The 22,255-nt window shown below is 45.5% G+C and overlaps 1 protein-coding gene across 1 annotated transcript in view; it reads left to right on the plus strand.

Moving 5' to 3' along the window:
- ttn.1 (titin, tandem duplicate 1) overlaps positions 1 to 22,255 on the plus strand; it is a 168,348-nt gene that overhangs the window by 108,192 nt on the left and 37,901 nt on the right. Inside the window, 25 exon segments of the mRNA XM_062431364.1 lie at positions 40 to 3,009; positions 3,108 to 3,428; positions 3,601 to 3,885; positions 4,044 to 4,349; positions 4,493 to 4,620; positions 5,235 to 5,415; positions 5,547 to 5,822; positions 5,974 to 6,270; positions 6,491 to 6,793; positions 6,883 to 7,182; positions 7,310 to 7,597; positions 7,858 to 8,160; positions 8,318 to 8,620; positions 8,726 to 9,031; positions 9,405 to 9,692; positions 10,054 to 10,344; positions 10,430 to 10,717; positions 11,213 to 11,495; positions 11,622 to 11,929; positions 12,014 to 12,118; positions 13,023 to 13,220; positions 13,334 to 13,630; positions 14,280 to 14,867; positions 14,998 to 15,300; positions 15,592 to 22,238. Coding sequence (XP_062287348.1) covers positions 40 to 3,009; positions 3,108 to 3,428; positions 3,601 to 3,885; positions 4,044 to 4,349; positions 4,493 to 4,620; positions 5,235 to 5,415; positions 5,547 to 5,822; positions 5,974 to 6,270; positions 6,491 to 6,793; positions 6,883 to 7,182; positions 7,310 to 7,597; positions 7,858 to 8,160; positions 8,318 to 8,620; positions 8,726 to 9,031; positions 9,405 to 9,692; positions 10,054 to 10,344; positions 10,430 to 10,717; positions 11,213 to 11,495; positions 11,622 to 11,929; positions 12,014 to 12,118; positions 13,023 to 13,220; positions 13,334 to 13,630; positions 14,280 to 14,867; positions 14,998 to 15,300; positions 15,592 to 22,238 — 16,163 coding nt within the window.

Here is a 22,255-nt window from a genome sequence, read left to right on the forward strand (position 1 = left end):
CCTTCCAAACATCCTAATCTTGTTGTTTTCCTCTTTTAGTACCACCCACTATTGCAGTTGATGTAAAGCTTATTGAGGGTCTTGTTGTCAAGGCGGGCAGCAGTATTGTCCTCCCAGCCAAGATGACAGGAATCCCCACTCCCGCTGCCAAGTGGGTAACAGATGACAAGGAGATCATGTCTGAGGGCCGCTACCACATTGAGTCTGCTGAAACCTCCACCATCCTCAGTATCCCTGAGAGCCAGAGAGGAGACACTGGAGAGTACCTCCTCACTGTGTCCAACACCACAGGCAGCAAGACTGTTGCACTGCATGTCACTGTGCTGGATCTTCCAGGTCCACCCGTCGGCCCCATCAATATCTTAGAGGTTACACCTGATTTCATGATGATCCAATGGAGAGCACCCAAGGATGACGGTGGTACACCCATCACCAACTATGTAGTTGAAAAGAAGGATGTGAAGAAGCCATGGGAGCCCTGGTCTGTTGTTAGCTCCAGTGGCACCAGCACTAAGGCCAAGGTGTCAAGGCTGGAGAAGGGTCGTGAGTACATTGTTCGTGTCCGAGCAGAAAACAAGATTGGTATTGGAGCTGGGCTTGAGAGTCCTCCCACTATTGCCAAGCACCTGTTCAACCCACCAGGTCCTCCAGGTCTCCCAGAGTGCTCTGATATCACAGAAAATGCTGTGACAGTGGAATGGACTCTACCTGAATATGATGGAGGCAGCCCCATCAGTGGCTATGTGATTGAACGTAGAGAGATGACAGGAAAGTGGATCCGTGTCAACAAAACTCCTGTGCTGGACCTCAGATACAGAGTCTCAGGCCTGTTTGAAGGCAACACCTACGAGTTTAGAGTGTTTGCTGAGAATGTTGCTGGTACCAGTGAGCCTTCTCCCATCTCTGACCCCGTCAAGGCCATTCGCGCCATCACCAAACCCGGACCCCCTGGCAATCCTAAACTGAAGGACTGGAGCAAGAACTATGCTGACATCTGCTGGACCAAACCGACAAGAGATGGAGGCAGTCCAATCCTGGGTTATGTTGTTGAGATTCAGAAGACAGGATCTGCCCAGTGGGACAGAATCAACAAGGACCTCATCAAGATGTGTGCCCACAGAGTGCAAGGCCTCATTGAAGGAATGGAGTACAAAGTCCGCATCAGAGCCACTAACAAGGTTGGAGACAGTGAACCAAGGGAGTTGACTGAAACCATCTTGGCAAAAGATATTCTGGTTCCCCCTGAGGTTGTTGTCGATGTGTCCTGCCGTGATTCTCTGACTGTTAGGGCAGGTCAGATCATTAATTTGATCACCAAGGTGAAGGGCAGACCTGACCCAGAGATCACATGGACCAAGGATGCCAGAGCCTTGTCCCGGGACAAGCGCACTGACATTCTCAACAACTACCCTGTGTGCGAACTGGTCATCGAAGATGCAGTCAGGTCAGACTATGGTAAATATGCCATTGTTGCTAAGAACAGTAGTGGACAGGCACAGGCTACCATTATTGTCAATGTGCTGGACACACCAGAAGCTTGCCAGAACATAAAGGTGGCCTATGTGACCAAGACCTCCTGCATGGTGTCATGGGAGAACCCAGAAGACAACGGAGGCACTGAGATCACTCAGTACATTATTGAGTCCCGCCAGCCAAGCCAAAGAGGATGGAATGTGGTGTCCAATGACTGCACCAAGCGCATGATAAAGGCCCCTCTTACCGAAGGCTGTGAGTACTTCTTCCGTGTCAGAGCAGAAAACAAGATTGGTACCGGTCCACCCACTGAAACCAAGACAGCTGTGCTGGCAGTTGATCCCATTGAGAAGCCTGGTGAACCTGTTGACTTCAACATCTCTGAGATTGGCAAGACCTTTTGCTTCCTCAAGTGGAGGAAGCCAGACTATGATGGAGGTAGCCGTAACCTGGCTTACCATGTTGAGAAGAAGCCAAAGGAAGCTGAGGAGTGGGAGAGACTTCATAAGGGTGCAATCAAGGAAACTTACTTTATGGCGGACAGGTGCATTGAAAACCAGATCTACCAGTTCAGAGTTCAGACTAAGAATGAGGGAGGTGAGAGCAACTGGGTGACCACAGCTGAGGTCCTTGTTAAGGAGCAGCTTGTGCAGCCTGAGGTCAAGATAAAACTGGATGCAACCCTTGTGGTCAAGGCAGGAGACTCCATTCCTATCGAGGCGATCATTAAGGGCAAACCACAGCCTGATGTCAAATGGACCAAGGACGACAGCACAGAAGAGATCAAGAAGAGTCCCAGGCTTCAGATAGAAAGTGGTGTTGACTTCTCAAAGCTGCTTGTGACAGGCGGCAGGCGCACTGACAGTGGCAAATATGTTGTGACGGCTTCCAACAATGCAGGAACCTGCTCAGCACACGCCAAGGTAAATGTATTGGACAGACCTGGCCCCATCAGGGATCTCAAGGTGTCCGGTATCACCACCGACAGGTGCCATCTGGCCTGGGAAATCCCTGAGGATGATGGTGGCTGTGATATTTACAACTACATTATTGAGAAATGTGATACCAAGAGGGGAGTCTGGTCAGTCCACTCCAACGCTGTCATCACCAACAAAGCTAAGGTCACCCGTCTTATTGAGGGCAATGAGTATATCTTCAGAGTCCGTGCTGAGAATAAGATGGGTCCTGGCCCTGCAGTTCAAAGTGAGTCCATCGTTGCTGGCACCCAGTTTAGTGTCCCTGGAGCCCCTGATCCACCAGAAATCACCAAGATCGCCAAGGAGGAAATGACTGTGATTTGGTTAGAGCCAGACAAAGATGGCGGAAAGCCAATCACAGGTTACCTGTTGGAGAAGAGGGAGGAGCATGCTGTCAGGTGGTCCCCTGTAAACAAAGATCCAATCCCTTCAACTCACTTCACAGTTACTGGACTTTTGCACCTCCATGACTACCAGTACAGAGTCAAAGCTGTCAATGAAATTGGTGTCGGTAACCCGAGCAAGCCTTCACGTACCATCACTGCCAAGGATGCAGTTGGTATGTTATGAATAATTGTTTTTATATTGTGTTTAATATATCTCTATAGAATTACTGACTTCATGGCCTAAACTTCTCACACCACTGTTTTCCTACAGAGCCTCCTGCACCTCCTACAAACATGAAGGTCCTGGACAGCTCCAAGACTTCCATTACTTTAGGCTGGACCAAGCCTGTATCAGATGGAGGAGCTCCCCTCATCGGATACGTTGTGGAGATGAAGGTGGCAGGAAGTGGAAAGAAAGGAGAAGATAGTTGGAAGAGGTGCAACGTAGCGGCTCAGCTGGTTGTGTGCGAGTTCACGGTCACAAGTCTGGATGAAAACCTTGTGTATGAATTCAGAGTGTCAGCTCAGAACCAGGTGGGCATGAGCCTGCCCTGCAACCTGGAGGGAGCTGTGATCCCCCGAGAGATTCTAGGTGAGAACCTCTTGAATTTCCAACCAAATCACTTCATATTTGCCCCATGTGATAAAATGGGGTAGAAACTATGGCTTGCCCCCAATCCAAACCTCACATACAAGCAAAGTTAACTTCAAGATGTAATCTGTAATTGCAACTTCCAGCTAATATCCATTGTTCCTTTTAACAGAGTCACCAGAGATTGACTTGGATGCCAACCTGAAGGAAGGACTGACTGTGAGGGCTGGCTGTCCCATCAGACTCTGTGCCACCATCAGAGGTAGACCACCACCAAGGATCACCTGGAGGAGGATGGGCGTTGATAACGTGGTCAGAAAGGGGCATGTCGACATCATTGACACCATGACCTTCTTGGTCATCCCTGACAGCACTCGCAATGACTCTGGCAAATACTGCTTGACTGTGCAGAGCACTGCCGGAGAGAAGGCTGTATTTGTCAATGTGAAGGTTCTGGGTAAGTCCTGATGTAGGATGACTTTGTAACCAACATATTAAAAATACAAATATTTGCTGTCATCAATCACAACAAATGTGATTACTTTAGTTGAAAGGTTGTATTGCAGTTATTGCAGAATCTCTATTCAACATTTCAACATCTGTTTTTCCTGACAGACACTCCGGGACCTGTGATGAACCTGGAAGCCACCAACATCAAACAGACGTCAGCCAAGCTGTCCTGGAGTCCACCAGAGATCGATGGTGGCAGTGAGATCACTCACTACATTGTCGAAAAGCGAGAAGTTGACCGCAAGACATGGGCGGTTGTCAAGGCCGAAGTTGAGACGGATAAGATTCCTTTCAAAGTCAGCGGTCTAATGTCAGGAACTGAGTACTACTTCAGAGTCACAGCTGTCAATGAGTATGGATCCGGAGTTCCCAGAGTGTCACCCACCTCCTATCTGGCCTCTGATCCTGTCAGTAAGTATTATTCCTTAGTTACACAGCCTGTGACATCAGAACTGAGAGGTTATAAATAGCTGAGGCTGCCCACTGTATGTACTCATCTCTTCATTTTCATCAGACATTAAAAGCACTTGAACATATCTGCTTTCCTTTGTCAGGCAAACCCGATCCTTGTGAGAAGATTGAGGTTCTGGAAATCACCAAGAACAGTGCGATAGTTGGCTGGGTGAAGCCCGCAAGAGATGGTGGTGCCAAGATTGATGGTTATGTGGTTGAGTACATTGAGGTGAAACCTCCTCCAGAGCCTCCAGCACCAGTGGAGGTTTGTCTGACTGACTCTTCTCTGCTTAACACAACTTTCTCATTAACTCCATCTCTTCTTTATCTTATGTAAGTCATGAAGTTATTCTTTAAAGCATTCAACCAGTTGTCCAGATTATGTCCTCAAAACAAAAACTTTAATGAAATGCTAGTTAGCCCCACTGTTATGCCATTTAACTTGGTCAGGTGGCTGCATTCATGAGATCACAACAGTACAAGATCACGTAAGAATCCATCTTGCCAGTAGTTCAGACCAATAAGTGTCCTATAAGGATTCTCACATGATCTCATAAATCCAGCTACCTCACAAGGTAGGTTGGTTCATTCAATCATCGACTAAGCACTTTTGGAACGTGTCTGCCGCTTGGATGTCTTCTCAGAAGTCTCTGTGTAATAATCCATCTGAGACGCCACGTTTCCATTTTACACGTTTTTAAAGGATTGTTTAGTTCAAACTTTACTCATTACTTCGTAAACTTACAAAGAGTGAATCAGTAATGTAGTAAAAAAAACTTTTCATAGGTTCCAGAGGGAGAGGAAGCTCCTCCACCTCCTCCACCTCCTCCAGTAGTGGATGAGGAAGAAGAGGAAGAGCCTGAGGAGCTGTGGAACGCTTACACTACTGTAAAGGATTTGAGTATAAGTATCAGTGGCCTGAAGGAGAGCAAGAGGTACAAGTTTAGAGTGGCAGCTAAGAACTTCATGGGCATGAGCTCGTTCACCGAGACCCGGGAGCCAGTGGAAATCAAGGAACAGATGTGTAAGTTATTACATCAGATCAATAAGAACAATGAACAAGTGAATGCATTGATAAATACTGATGATGATGAATAATGGTGGAAGATAATCTATGAAATCTAATGAGTCTAATTCTAATGTTCCCACCTGAAGTGGAGCCAAAGATTGTCATGCCAGATATGGTGAGTGCCAGAGCTGGAGCTAAGCTCAGGGTGGAGGCACTTATTTCTGGAAAACCAGCCCCAGTCTGCAAGTGGATGCGGGGCGACACTGCGGTAGTCTCATCAAGCCGTCTGGCTGTGCACCACTCCGGCAACCTGTGTGTCCTGATCATCAAGGATGTGTCGAGGACAGACAGCGGAGAGTACAGTCTGGTGGCTGAGAATGGCTCTGCAACAGTGACCCAGCCTCTAAAGATCGTCATCAGAGGTCCGTGTTAACTAATACTTTATACAATATAATACTTGCATACTGTGATTATTTCTCTAATTATCTTTAAGTTAACAAATGAATACATTACTTATTGTATTATTACTCATTATTATCATTACAATGACTTGGTATTTTCTGTGTGTTGCAGACATCCCTGGTCCTCCTGAGGGTCCTGTGGTGATCAGCGACATTGACTCAGATGCTTGCTCTCTGTCCTGGAACAAACCGCTGGAGGATGGAGGCAGCAAGATCACCAACTATGTGGTGGAGAAATGTGACGTGACCAGAGGTGACTGGGTGATGGCCACCTCCTCCCCGAAGACTAGCTGCAGGCTGGGAAAACTCATTCCTGGGAAGGAGTATGTGTTGCGCATCCGTGCTGAGAATCGCTACGGTGTATCAGACCCTCTCCCATCTGAGAGGATGGTCGCCAAGTTCCCCTTCGGTAAGTTTAACTGATTTATCAGAAAATATGACAATAACCTTGTTTACGTCTGGCATCGACATGCGTCTCCAGTGATCCAATCACCAGTGAACAGTGTAAATGACCTCCAAGAAACATTGTGATCTGATCACTCAAACCACCAGAGAGTAGAAAACTAGACAACATTCAATCTTGTTATTTGAAAGAAACAATGTTCATCTGTTTGTTTTTCCATCACCAGATGTTCCTGGAGAGCCTCTCAACTGCCGCATCAACAAGACCAACAAGGACTGTATGTTTGTGGCCTGGGACACACCCACGAGTGACGGAGGCAGCCCTATCACCGGTTACTACATTGAGCGTAAGGAGAGGAACAGCTTGCTCTGGGTGAAAGCCAACGACACGGTTGTCCGCACCACAGAGTACCCATGTGCTGGGCTGATTGAAGGCCTGGAGTATACCTTTAGAGTATCTGCAATCAACCGCGCTGGTCAGGGCAAGCCGAGCAAGAAGACTGACTTTATCACTGCCAGAACACCTGTTGGTATGTTCATCACCAACACATATGCAACAAGCTTTATGTGTTTTATTGTCTGGTTTTCTTACTTGCTTTTGTCTATCTTTGTGTCACAGACACACCAGGTAAACCAGAGGTACTGGACGTGACCAGGAACTCTGTCAGTCTTGTCTGGACCCGACCCAAGAATGACGGCGGCAGCAAGATCATCGGCTACTACGTGGAGGCCTTGAGGCTGCCGGGAGACACTTGGGTGCGCTGTAACACCAGCAGCCAGAATGTCCCAAGGGAGGAGTACACAGTGACCGGCCTGGAGAGAGACCTGCAGTACCAGTTCAGAGTCACTGCTAAAACTGCAGTCAACATGAGCAAACACTCCGAGCCTTCAGACCCCATCCTGGTCTGTGCCGAGAACGGTGAGAGACCAACCGATCGCTCCTAGAACATGTTTATTTTCCCCTTGATTAGCATGACTATCAAAATACAAATACAGAGTACACATCTGAATCCTAACACTTCTTTATCCTGTGTGAATGAGTGCAGTGCCTCCGAGGGTGGAGCTGAACGCCAGGATGCAGAAGGGTTTCAAAGTGAAGGCCGGCACCACACTACTCCTGGAGGCCGAGGTGTTTGGTAAGCCAATGCCGAGAGTCACATGGAAGAGAGGTGATGATAGCCTGAAGTCAGCTGAAGGTCAGGTCATCACCCAGCACAGACATCACTTCCAGCTGGAGTTGACTGGAGTCACTAAGGCGCACACAGGAACCTACACCATCCTGGCCGAGAATGCCAGCGGATCCAAGACCGCTGACATCCAAGTCATAGTTCTGGGTAAGTCACTTCATCGTTTACCGAGGTAGTAATCAAAACTCTACAACAGGTCAAAGATCAGAAGTTAATTGTGTGTACTTTATAAGTACATTTAAGAAGAAGTGCAACATGCTGATAATGTTTTTGTGAGTTTTCTTTTGTTTTGGTGTAAAATCAGTCCTGTGGTTGATTGGTCATATTAACTATATGATGTGCCTAGCTTATAGCTTAATATCTGTGCTAATTGGCTAATGATGCACTGGTGATTTGTGTCCACACAGATGTGCCTGGTCCTCCTGTCAATGCCAAATTTGTTGAGGTGTTTTCCACCAGCATCAAGTTGTCCTGGGAGCCTCCGCTGAGTGACGGTGATGCTACTATCACTAACTACATTGTGGACAAGCGTGAGACCAGTAGAGCCAACTGGGCTCAAGTCTGCGCCAAGTTCAAGAGTGAAACCCTCGAGTTCAATGTGGAGAAGCTGATCGAGGGTCATGAGTACCAATTCCGAATCCGTGCTGAGAACACGTGGGGAGTTGGAGACCCCCTCGTCACAGACCCTGTCGTTGCCAAGAACCCATTCAGTGAGTCCAACATTTCACACATTACACAACAGCAGCTTGAGTATAACTGGTTGTAAGTACCTCAGTAACCACGGCTACAGTTAACTATGTAGTTGACTCCATAGAATAGTGATATATATATTTTAAACTAAAACCTAAATCCGAATGTAAATTCCAGGTGTCCCTGGCCCATGTGAGGCCCCAGTGATCACCAACGTGACTAAGGACCATATGACTGTCAGCTGGAAGGAGCCTGCTGATGATGGAAAGTCCACCATCCTGGGCTACTTGCTAGAAAAGAAAGAAATCAAGGAGATGAACTGGACCAAGCTGAATAGGAAACCCATGACAGAGAGGACCCTGGAAGTCACAGGTCTCATCGAGGGAGCTGAGTATGAGTTCAGAGTCATTGCTGTCAACAAGGCAGGGCTTGGCAAACCCAGTGAGCCCTCTGCTGCTACCACTGCACAGAACCCTATCAGTGAGTCCCATGACCTCTTAATGAGAGAATAACACATACTGCTTCTCACAGTGATCAGAGAATATCTTTATCTAATCTAACCTGAGTCAATGCGATCTTCCCCAGCTCCTCCCGGCCCAGTGGTGAACCCCAGTGTACCAGACACCACTTCCAGTACCATCAGCCTCATCTGGACCGCCCCTGCAAACGACGGTGGAAGCCCCATCCTGGGATACCTGGTGGAGTGCAAGAGGACGGATACCACAGACTGGATCCGCTGTAATGTACCCAGGAACCTGCAGGAGACCCACTACACAATCCAGAACCTCATACACAAGGCAGAGTACCAGTGTCGCATCACTCCCGTCAACAAGGTTGGCTTCGGCGAGCCGGTCGAAGTGCCTGGAAAGCATATCGCCCATGACATCTTTGGTAAGTCCAGAGCGTCAGTGATATGAGAAGCAACATATTCCTGTTTGCAAGAATATAGAAAAAATTAAATTAAAAAAATAAAACTCACAATAAAAACTGATTGCAGTCGATTATAACTAAGGGAAAAAAGTTACATTTATTTACAACTGGTTAAACAAGTATGTGATAAAAGGCTTCTAGCACACTTTCACTGTGTGAGGAAACTATAACATCAACCTGCCCCCAGGGACCACTGGCTATAATCTTGTGTGTTTACATGTTAATGTTTTTTGATCAGTATCTAAAGTCCCGGGGTTTTAAATAAAATACTTTTTTTTTTAAATCAAACTAATGAGACTTTTGACCAATGAGTGTTTTATATGTGTTCGTGCAGTTCTCCCAGAAGCAGAACTCAGTGCAGAGCTGAAAGAAGGCCTGGAGCTGAATGCTGGCGTCACCATGAGGCTGCACGCCACCATTAAGGGACGCCCAAATCCAAAGGTCACTTGGGCAAAGATGAACACTAACATCAAGGACCGCCAAGGCATCATCATCAAGTCCACCAACACTGACACCACAGTGATGGTGGAGAATGTCAACAGATATGATGCTGGGAAATACATCCTGAACCTGGAGAGTCTGGCTGGCATGAAGATGTACACTATTGTCATCAAGGTGTTTGGTGAGTGACAGACTGTTGTTTACATTCTTCTCAGTTTGTTTGTATTTATTTTGTCAAATAGAAAATATTTCAGTTCTCAGAGGCCCCACCTACTGGTTACTAAGCAACAGTGTTAAGCAAGTTACTTTCAACATGTAACGTATTACTTTTTACTTTTTGCTTTCATCATGTCTGTGTACAGCAACACATTACCTATTACACTATGTTTGCATTATTTTCACTTTCATAACAGCAAAAGTCTGACTAGGCTTTATAACATGAAAGAGCGTAATGTAGCTTCATAACATCAAACCACAGAGTTTATTACAGTGTGGTATAAATCCTGAGTAAATAATAAATAAGAGTTGTTTTATCTGTGCAGACACTCCTGGGCCACCAGTCAACCTGGTAGTGAAGGAAACCACCAAGGAGAACGCCTCCATCTACTGGGATACTCCTCTCATCAACGGAGGCTATGAAGTCACCCACTACATTGTGGAGAAGCGTGACACTGAGAGGAAGGCCTGGTCCATGGTCTCCAACAACTGCACAAAGACAGCTTTCAAGGTGCCAGACCTGCAAGGAGGACGGTCCTACTGCTTCAGAGTGTCAGCTGCCAACCAGCTGGGTGTTGGAGAGCACTGCGAGACCGCTGACTCAGTCAGAGCGACTGGTGGGTGTGATAATAACACATTTGGTTTTTGTATCTTCTCTCATGTTTTGGTCTAGTAATCTCACTCACATGTTCACTATTCCAGAGGAGCCTGGGCCTGTCATGGACTTCAAGACCCTGCTGGTCACCAAGGACTCTTGCACTCTAACCTGGAAGAAACCCCTCACAGACGGTGGTACTCGTATCATCTGCTATGTGCTTGAGGTCCTCCAGGATGACGACAGTTACAAAGAGCTGATGAGGTCCAAGAACATGCAGTACAGCGCCAAGGATCTGGTGGAGGGCAGAGAGTACAACTACAGAGTCAGAGCTGTAAATGATGCCGGAGAGAGCGCCGACAAGGAGCTGGCCGTAGTCGCCAAGGACCAGATCAGTAAGAGGCTGAACACGCATATCAAAGATTTACACAATTAACTGTACGAAAGAGTGTAGACAGTTTAATGTAGCTGCAAGTCACTGGGAAGGGTTCATTTCACAATAATGACCTGCTCATTGTATTATTATTACATTGACAAAAATGTTTTATTTAAAAATCATTTTATTGTTTCTACAAATAAAAATATAATGTTAGATTGTAGGGTTGGAACCAGTAACCTCCTCCAGCATTAACTTATAATTCAGGTTAAACTGAACATTTCATTGTTGGTAAAGTGAGACGAGCTGAGTTGGACTTTTCTTCTTGCTGGGGCTTTACATTTTACAGCTTGAATGATATTACTATTATCACAACCGCTTATCACAATGGAGCTGTGTAATAATCTAAATGAACTTCTCATTAAATCTGCATCCTAAACTCATGAATCTCACACAGTTCATGTAAAGGTCTCAAGTGAAACTCATTTTAAAACACTCATTATTCCCTCTGCAGTTTATCCAACCTGTGACTTAAGGGATCTGCCCAACATGTGTTACGTTGCCAAGGAGGGCAGCACAGTTCGTCTGAAGATCCCAATCATTGGCAAGCCCACGCCCAAGGTCTCCTGGAAGAAGGGTGAAGATGAAGACCTGACAGACACTGGCCGTGTTTGTGCAGAGTCCTCTGCAGTCAACACCACCCTCCTCATCAGAGACTGCCAGAGGAGTGATGCTTCCAAGTACACCATTACCCTGAGGAACACTGCTGGAAGCAAGGAATCCACCATCTTCATCAGGTACTTATCAAACTGTACCAAGGCACGAATGCAACATTAATAGTTTATTTTAAGAGTTAACCCCAATAGTATTTTAGCTGAAGTCATATTTTATCATTTATATAAAATAAATGTGTTCTGTCTCAGGGTCGTGGGTAAGCCTGGCATCCCTGTTGGGCCCATTAAGTTCAAAGATGTTGCTGCTGATGGTGCCACTCTGAGGTGGGGAGCTCCAAAGGATGATGGTGGCTCTGAGATCACCAACTACATCCTGGAAAAAAGGGACTCAATCACAAACATGTGGGTGAACGTCTCTTCTGCTGTGGAGACCAACAGCATGAGAGTGACGGGTCTCCATGAGGGCACAGAGTACATTTTCAGAGTCTCTGCTGAGAACAAGTACGGCGTTGGAGAAGGACTCAAGTCTGAGCCCATTGTTGCTAAACATCCATTCAGTAAGTGACAGTGACGTTCATATATGTTAAAGCCTCGACGTTTAGGTGTTAAACTTCCTCTGACAACTTTACCATTTTCCCCAGATGTTCCTGATGCTCCTCCTCCACCTCAGATCATGAGCATGCGCCATGACTCTGCTTACTTGGCCTGGGCTGACCCCAGGAAGACTGGAGGATCTCCCATCACAGGTACAGTCAGCCTGGAAAAAGAACATTGTCATTATTGTTCCAGTAATACGTCTTAACCCTTTCAAACCTGCATAGATAAAGAAGCACCTGAACATAGTTTTATATAGTTTGATTTATAGTGATGCTGAGCTTGTTCTTTCAGTGAGTATCAAGGTTACATCATATGATTAAGGGGAACCTGCCCTTTCTTTCAGGTGTAAGGTTACCATCATGCATTACGTCTGTGTAAGCAGGGTAGAAAACGTAAATAACTGTTCTTTCAATGTGAAAAGTTGTATTGAGGTGTTTTGTTCTTTTCCTCATTGAGTTACAGACAGTTCTATAATGTACTGGACATTGTTTTGTAGACAATTTGACAATACATACATTTAGATGTTGTGGTCATTGTTGGAACTGCAGTCAATATCAAAGTGTAATCTGTTGATATATTGAAAACTGCACTCGTTTAGTTGTTGAGAGTTCGGTCTAGACCTGCTCTATGAGAAAAGAGCCTTGAGATGACTTCTGTTGTGATTTGGGACTTTATAAATAAAGATTGATTGTGGAAAGTGCTGTGGGAAACCCTGAATGGTTTGAGGGGGCTTTAGAATATTTTAGGGAGGCTTGAGCCCCGCCAACGACGTCCATGGTTCAGACAAACAAAAAGCTTGTTGATATCCTGAATGGTTATTTAATGTTTAGTAGAATATGGTCTAGCATAGCATCAACACTACACACGGTTTCACTGGGTTAAGATGATAAAATGCTGTATTTATTAACAGCATCAAACATCTATGTTATTCTGTCCTGTAACATGATGTAAACGTGTCCTGTACTACTTACAGCCATGCATATGATATATAGGCATCTATGGTAGGTGAGCTTAATGTGGATTTTGTTTTTCTCCCTCTGGTACTATGACTAGGCTACCATATTGAGTTCAAGGAGAGAAACAGTATGTTGTGGAAGAGGGCAAGCCCAGCTGCCCTGAAGATGAAGGAACACAAGGTAACTGGGCTGACTGAAGGTCTGGAGTACGAGTTCAGAGTCTTGGCCATCAACCTGGCCGGCATCGGTAGACCGAGTGCTCCCACTGATCCTCAGGTTGCCCTGGATCCTATCGGTATGTGTGAACAATATGTGAGATATTCATTGTGATGTTACATGTATAAGAATATACTAATTATAGCTATACTACACATTATGTTATGGTCATTTTTTATCATTTTTGCTCAGATACTCCGGGTAAACCTGACGTAATCAGCATCACCAGGAGCACCGTGACCCTCCAGTGGACGGAGCCTGAGTTCGACGGCGGCCACAGGCTCACCGGCTACATCGTTGAGAAGCGTGACCTACCGTCGAAGATCTGGGTGAAGGCCAACAACGTGAATGTCATAGAGCCTGCATTTACTGTCACTGATCTACAGGAGGGCTGCAAATACGAATTCAGAATTAGGGCAAAGAACGCTGCCGGCGCTCTCAGCCCGCCCTCGGAGCAGACGGACACTATTATCTGCACAGATGAATACGGTGAGATATGGTGCCCACTGCCCACTGCCCAACATCCAAAGGCCAAGGATATTCTTTATTGGCCAAAATAATAAATTGCCTTTTTGTGTCACATAAACATTAATTTCAGGACATTTCATTGAGATAATAAGTTGTTCTTGAAGTTATTTAATATATTGCTCACACAAGTCGTAGAGCACATTTAAAGACTGTAGCTGACCAAAGTGCTGTACAGAGTCATTGTGGTCGGGCTCCGAGCACTTCCAAAATGTACCTGAACGTGGGTGCACCCACTGTTGCTGCTGCTCTGATAAATGTAGTGGATACAGTGTCAGAGCATCTGAAGCACATTTACAGGACTGGTGTGCATGTAAACACTGTATAGGGACAAACGAGTCATTTCCTGTGAGCCATTATGCCAGATATTTGATCACATGACTGTATTAGGTACAAACATTGACCTGCCAGTGTGGAGCCCTCTGATATTTACTTTCTAAACCAAAACATTGCCCACATGTTTCAGTTGGTGGGAATTAATTTCAGACCATGTTCAGATATGAAACAGAGTTAAAACTAATACTAAGCTTTTATTGCACTGTCTGAATGCTTTTGATGACTATATATTAGCACAGAGTGTGATAAAGTATGTTTTTTCTTTTCTGTCCAATAGCTGCACCCACCATTGTCATTGATGCTCAAGTGATGGAGGGTCTGACTGTCAGAGCTGGTGATACTATAGTTATCACTGCTACAAGCATTCTAGGTAAACCTGCCCCAACGTCATGCTGGTCTAAAGGAGGGAAATACTTTAAGCTTTCTGACATCGTCAATATCGAGACCACTGCAAGCTCCTCCACCCTGTCTGTCAAGTATGCTGGCAGGAAGGACTCTGGTGATTACATCATCACTGCCAGCAACCCTTTTGGTGTGAAGGAGGAAACCGTCAAGGTGAAAGTTCTGGATGTTCCTGCTGCTCCTGGGCCCATTGAATGCAGCGGTGTCTCCTCTGAGAAGGTCACACTGACCTGGACTGCTCCTCCTGAAGATGGAGGTTCTCCTATCAAGTACTACACCCTGGAGAAGAGGGAGACCAGCCGCCTGCTCTGGACTATCCTGGAAGAAAAGGTCATTGACTGTCACTACGTGGCCCACAAGCTCATCCAGGGCAATGAGTACATCTTCAGAGTCTCTGCTGTTAATCAGTATGGTGCCAGTGAGCCATCTCACTCTGAGGCAGTCAAGATGGTTGATAGATTTGGTATGTTCACTGCATCTTAAATCATACATTTGTGCTTATTTTTTACAGAAGAAAATGTGTCTCTGAGACTGAAAGAAACATATTAACCCCTTAAATTCACATATGTATTTCTCCTGACTACTGTGTGTAGGTCCTCCTGGTCCACCATCCAGACCAGAGGTCGACAAAGTCGATGGGCATTCAGCTACTGTGACCTGGAGGAGGCCAGCTGAGGATGGAGGAAGTGACATCATAGGTTACTGTGTTGAAAAGAAGGAGAGAAAGGCCATGAGATGGGTCAGGGCCTCCAAGAAATCTATTGCTGAGCTTAGCTATGAAGTCACTGGACTAACTGAAGGCATAGAGTATGAGTTCCGTGTTCTTGCTGAGAACAGAGCTGGCTTTGGAGAGCCAAGTGAACCATCCATGCCCATCAGAACAATAGTTGTTGCCTGTGAGTAAAAAAAACATGTTTCAGCTGTGAAATGTTATAAATAGGCCGACTACAAACTAACATTATTTTGTAATGTTAAAATTAGTGCTGTCAAAATGAATACATTGATTTCTGAATGAATTTGAAAAAGAAGAGAAAAATCAATTAATCACAATTAATCACACACATTGTGTGATTAGTTAATTTTTCCAAATCGATTGACACCCCATTTAAAATATTTATAATACTTTGAAATGTCACTAGTTTACAGAATACTATAGTTTTTGTACTCACTAATTTTGTATCTTGCAGATGTGCCTGGACCTCCGGTCAATCCAAGAGTCACAGACACAACTAAGACCAGTGCCACTCTGAACTGGGGAAAACCTCTTGATAATGGTGGACTTGAAGTCACTGGATACTTGATTGAGCACAAGAAAGAAGGAACAGAAGAATGGGTTAAGGACACACCTTCATCTCCACTTAGGATCACAGAGTTTGTCGTTCCTGGGCTGGAGACTGGTTCAAAATACCACTTCAGAATTAGTGCTGTGAATGCTAAAGGAGCTGGTGAACCAGCTGAAACTCAGGAACTGGTTGAGATAGTGGAGCGTGCAGCTGAGCCTGATTTGGAGCTAGACATTGAGCTGAGGAGAACCCTTGTTGTCAGGGCTGGCTGTTCTATTCGCCTCTTTGTGCCAATCAAGGGACGTCCTACACCCACAGTCACCTGGACCAAGGAAGATGGTCCTGTTCCACGTGCTGTCATTGACAGTACTGAGTCATTTACAATGCTGATCATCCCTGAGAGTTCAAGGAATGATGCGGGTAAATATGAGCTTACCCTTGAAAACTCATCTGGAAAGAAGAGTGCCCCTATCAACGTGAGAGTTCTAGATTCACCTGGACCTCCACTTAACTTAAAACCAGTCAAGATTAACAAAGATAGCATTTCTCTTAAGTGGGAGATGCCTCTCATTGATGGTGGAGCCAAGATCACAAACTACATCATTGAGAAGAGAGAATCAACTCGCAAGGCTTTTGCTACTGTTGTTAAAAATTGCTTGACAACTTCAGCCACAATCTCTGACCTGGGTGAAGGCTGTGAGTACTACTTCAGAGTATCTGCTGAGAATGAGTATGGCATTGGTGAGGCAGTTGAAACCACTGATCCAATACGTGCATCCCAGGCGCCAACTCCTCCAGAGAGTATTATTCCTACTGATATCACTAAGAACTCTGTGAGCCTGGCTTGGACCAAACCCAAACATGATGGTGGAAGCAGAATTACTGGATATGTCCTTGAAGCCCAGAAGAAGGGAACAGATCAGTGGGCCCACGTAACAACAGTCAAGACCATGGATTTCACAGTGAAGAATCTTAATGAGAATGAGGAGTACATTTTCCGTGTCATGGCTGTCAACCACTCAGGTAGAAGTGCTCCACGTGAGAGTAAAGCCATTGCTGTCAAGGATTCGACTTTCTTGCCTGAGTTTGACCTGCGTGGTGTTTGCCAGAAGACTGTTATTGCCAAGGCAGGAGATGACATCAAAGTTGAAATTCCAGTTATGGGACGACCTAGACCTACTATGTCTTGGCAGAAGGATGGCGCAGCCCTGAAGCTCACACAAAGAACCAATGTGGAAACCACTGCAGCTACTGCTATCCTTAGTATCAATGAATGCATCCGAGCAGACAGTGGTGTATATACCATGACAGGAAAGAATATTGTTGGTTCTGTGACAGACAACATCACTGTCAAAATACATGATGTTCCTGGGCCACCAAAAGGACCAATTAAGATTGTGGAGATATCTCGTACCTATTGCACCTTTGCATGGGACACTCCTGAGAATGATGGAGGTGTTCCTATCAACAATTATGTGATTGAGATCAGAGACACCACTACCCAGGCATGGATAGAGCTGTCTTCCACTATCATCCGTACCATGTTCAAAGCCATTCGTTTAACCACTGGATCAGAGTATCAGTTCAGAGTAAAGGCTAAGAATAGATATGGTGTTGGACCCCCCATCACCTCAGAGGCAGTGGTAGCTGCCTATCCTTTCAAAGCCCCTGGACCCCCTGGTACTCCTAATGTTGTTGCATTCACCAAGGACTCAATCACAATTGGCTGGAATGAACCAGTGTCTGACGGTGGAAATGAAGTCATTGGATATCATGTTGAGAGGAAAGAAAGAAACAGCATCATGTGGACTAAGATCAGCAAGAGTATTGTGAAAGGAAATATCTTCAAATCCAGCGGGCTGGAAGATGGAATTGCCTATGAATTCCGTGTCATGGCTGAAAACCTGGCTGGAATTGGTAAACCTAGCAAAGCCTCAGAAGCAATACTGGCCTTGGACCCTGTAGACCCACCAGGTCAGCCCATGCCCATATTTGTCAACAACAATGTCATCACTATTGAGTGGACAAAGCCTGAGTATGACGGTGGCTTCAAAATTACTGGCTACACAGTGGAGAAGAGAGAACTTCCTGCTGGTCGCTGGATCAGAGCCAACTTTACAAACATCATTGAGACAACATTCACTGTCAGTGGGTTGACTCAAGATGCCTCCTATGAGTTCCGTGTCATAGCCAGAAACTCAGCAGGTTCAGTCAGTGTGCCTTCCGACCCCTCTGACCCAATTATCTGCAAAGATGACATTATTGAGCCACGCATCAGGGTTGATGCCATCTTTAAGGATGTTGTTATGCTTAAGGCAGGGGAGTCTTTCAAGCTTGGTGCTGACATCTCTGGTCAACCAACCCCATCCATGGTTTGGACCAAGAATGGAAAAGAGGTTGAGAATACAATGAAACTAAACGTTAAGTTCACTGAACTGACCACCACACTGACCAACAAGGACTCTGTCAGATCAGATGGAGGAGAATTTGTTTTGACTGCCACTAATGTTGGTGGATTTTCAAAGCACATCTTTAAAGTTAGAGTACTTGACAGACCTGGACCACCAGTTGGGCCTCTTAAGGTATCTGATGTCACAGCTGACAATTGTGTTCTGACATGGGCCCCACCTGAAGATGATGGTGGTGCCACAATTGAAGGATATATTATTGAGAAGCGCGAGTCAAGCAGACTGGCTTGGACCAATGTGGCTTCAGATGTGCAGGTTACACAACAAAAGGTGACCAAGCTGCTCAAAGGAAATGAATATATCTTCAGAGTTATGGCAGTAAACAAATATGGCCATGGTGAGCCCCTTGATTCAGAACCTACCATTGCAGACAACCCATATGTGGTTCCTGATCCTCCACAGTCTCCTGAGGTGACAGCTGTCACTAAAGATTCAATGATTGTCATGTGGCAAGCACCTAATAGTGATGGTGGAACCCCCATCACCAACTACAATATTGAAAGAAAAGACAAAATTGGCCTCCGTTGGGTCAAATGCAACAAGAGGAAAGTAAAAGATCTTCAGTTCAAGGCAGCAGGTCTTGTCGCTGGACATGAATATGAATTCAGAATAAATGCTGAAAATGCTGCTGGATTGAGTGCACCAAGTGTCCCCACTCCATTCTACAAGGCTTCTGATGCATTGTACAAGCCAGGGCCTCCATGCAACCCAAGAGTCTTGGACACTACCAAGTCTTCAATTACTATTGCTTGGAACAAACCTATGTACGATGGTGGCTCTGATATCACTGGCTACATTGTGGAGACCTGCATCCCATCTGAAAAGGAAGAGGACGAGGAGTGGACCATTGTGACACCCAAACAAGGGCTCCTTGCCACCTCATTCACTATCATCAACCTAAAGGAGAACCAGGAGTACAAGATTAACATCAGTGCTGTCAATGGTGAAGGAATCGGAGAGGCAGCATCTGTACCTGGTAATCCCAAGGCAGAGGACAGGCTCCTACCACCTGAGATAGATTTGGATGCTGAGCTCCTCAAAGTTATTAGCCTAAGAGCTTGCTGCTCACTTAGACTATTTGTGCCTATCAAAGGCAGACCGACTCCTCAGGCTAAATGGACCAAAGAGGATGGTGAGCGCGTTGAGAGGGCGACCATTGACAGCACATCATCATACACATCACTTGTAATTGAAAATGTCAACAGGTTTGACAGTGGAAAATATAACCTTACAGTTGAAAACAGCTCAGGCTCCAAGACAGTCACAGTTCAAGTCAGAGTGCTTGACACACCAAGTGCCCCACAGAATCTGAAGATTTCTGCTGTAACAAAGGAATCTGTCTCTCTGACCTGGGATCCACCAGTGAATGATGGAGGAGTTAAAATTAAGAACTACATTGTTGAAAAGCGAGAGTCCACAAGGAAAGCATATGCCACTGTTAGTTCTATGTGCCATCACACCAACTTTACAGTTGACCAACTCCTTGAAGGATGCAACTATTACTTCAGAGTGTTAGCTGAGAACGAATATGGCATTGGCCTACCCATTGAGACTGGTGAATCAGTTAAAGTGTCTGAGAAACCACAGCCACCTGGCAAAGTCACTCTTAAGGATGTAACAAAAAACAGTGTCACCCTCTGCTGGGAGAAGCCAGAGCATGATGGTGGTAGCAGAGTGGGCTGTTATGTTGTTGAAGTCCAGCCCAAAGGTGTTGATAAGTGGACCCAAGCTGTGATTGTGAAAGAAACAGAAGCTACTATTAGTGGGCTCAATGCAGGCGAAGAATACATGTTCCGTGTAGCAGCGAGAAATGAGAAGGGAACAAGTGACCCACGTCAAATTGGTGTGCCTGTGATTGTTAAAGATCTTGTGATTGCACCAGTTGCCAAAATGCTGTTCAACACATTCAGTGTGTTGGCAGGGGAAGACCTAACAGTAGAGGTCCCATACGTTGCACGTCCCAAAGCAGCTGTCTCCTGGGTAAAGGATGGTCAGCCTATGAAGAGAACTACCAGAGTAAACTTTGGAGCAACAGAAACATTGCTGAAGCTCACCATAAAAGAGGCTTCCAAAGATGATGTTGGACACTATCATATTACTCTCAGCAACACAGCAGGAGAGACAACAGTAGACATTGGCATTGTTGTTCTTGACAAACCTGGCCAACCAGGTGGTCCAGTGAAGGTGGAGAAAGTCACTTCTGACAGTGTAACCATCTCCTGGAATCCACCAGAGTATAACGGTGGATGCACAATCAAACACTACATTGTGGAGAAGAGAGACACATCCACAACTAACTGGATGGTTGTTTCTCCTAACCTTGCAAGGACTAAAATCAAGGCAGGCAGGTTGAAGACTGGCTCTGAGTATCAGTTTAAAATCACAGCAGAAAACAGATATGGAAAAGGGCCAGCTCTTCAATCGGAGTGTATTACAGCTCAGTATCCATACAAGCTCCCAGGACCTCCAGGAACACCCTCCATTGCAGCCAGCACCAAGGACAGCATGGTGGTAGTATGGAATGAACCTGTGAATGATGGTGGAAGCACTATCTTGGGCTACCATCTTGACCGCAAAGAAAGAAATAGCATCCTCTGGGTCAAATTGAACAAGTCTCTTATTACTGACCAAACCTTCAAGACCACAGGCCTAGAACCAGGAATGGAGTATGAATACAGAGTTTATGCTGAAAACATTGTTGGAATAGGCAAAGTGAGCAAAGTGTCTGAAGGCCACATTGCTAGAGATCCTTGTGATCCTCCTGGCACCCCTGAGGCAACAAAGATTACTAAGGACTCTGTGACCATCATTTGGACCAAGCCTGAGTATGATGGTGGTGCCAAGGTTACAGGCTATATTGTGGAAAAGAAGGAGCTGCCCGAAGGTCGTTGGCTGAAGGCTAACTTCACTAATGTCATAGAGACAGAATATGTTGCAACAGGCCTTGTGCAGGACAATCAGTATGAGTTCCGTGTCATTGCCAGAAATGCTGCTGGTGTTTTCAGTCTCCATTCTTACAGCACTGGTCCTATTACTGCCAAGGACGAGATTGAGCCACCACGCCTCAGTATTGACCCACAATACACACAGACTATTATGATTAATGCTGGAGAAAACTTCAAGATTGATGGAGATGTTCACGGCAAACCATTGCCCTCTATCCACTGGATGAAGGGAGAGCAGGAACTGGGAAACACTATTCATAGAGAAATTAAGAACACAGACACCAAAGCTTGTATCACTGTAAAGGAAGCTAAACTTTCCGATGGAGGCCAATACACTCTGCTGTTAAAAAATCCTGGAGGAGAGAAGGCCGTGGAGATCAATGTTGTTGTTCTGGATAAACCTGGAGAACCACTTGGACCACTCTTTGTAACAGGAATCACAAAAGACCAATGCTGCCTTGCATGGAAAGCACCTCTACAAGATGGTGGCAGCAAGATCTCTCACTACATTGTGGAGAGGAGAGAGTCAAGCAGATTAGTATGGACTGTTGTTAACCCAAAAGTTGAGAATATTTGTCTAAAGGTTACTAAGCTCTTGGAAGGAAATGAGTACATTTTCAGAGTCCATGCTGTCAACCAGTTTGGTGTGGGTGCATCACTTGAGTCTGCTGCTGTGATGATCAAAGATCCATACATGACCCCTGGATCACCCAAGGGCTTAGAGATTTCAGATATTAAAAAGGATTCCATGGTGATCACCTGGGAGGCTCCCTCTGAAGATGGAGGCAGTCCTATCACTCAATATATCATTGAGAAACATGACAAAGATGGCATAAAATGGACCAGATGCAACAGGAAAGCAGTCACTGATTTGACTTTCAAGATCACTGGACTCCTGGAAAGCCGTAGTTATGAATTCAGAGTTGCAGCTGAGAATGCTGTTGGTGTTGGAGAACCAAGCCCCCCAACTGTATTCTACAAAGCTCTTGATCCTATCTTTAAGCCTGGCCCACCACAGAATCCAAAAGTTACTGACACAACAAAAACTTCAGTATTCCTGTCATGGGGCAAGCCAGTCTGTGACGGTGGCTGTGAAGTTCAGGGATACATTGTTGAGTGCTGCACTACCACAGAGTCAGCTGTACCAGCTGAGGC

This window comes from Scomber scombrus, chromosome 13, assembly GCF_963691925.1.
Source record: "Scomber scombrus chromosome 13, fScoSco1.1, whole genome shotgun sequence".
In the NCBI taxonomy this organism is placed as follows: domain Eukaryota; kingdom Metazoa; phylum Chordata; class Actinopteri; order Scombriformes; family Scombridae; genus Scomber; species Scomber scombrus.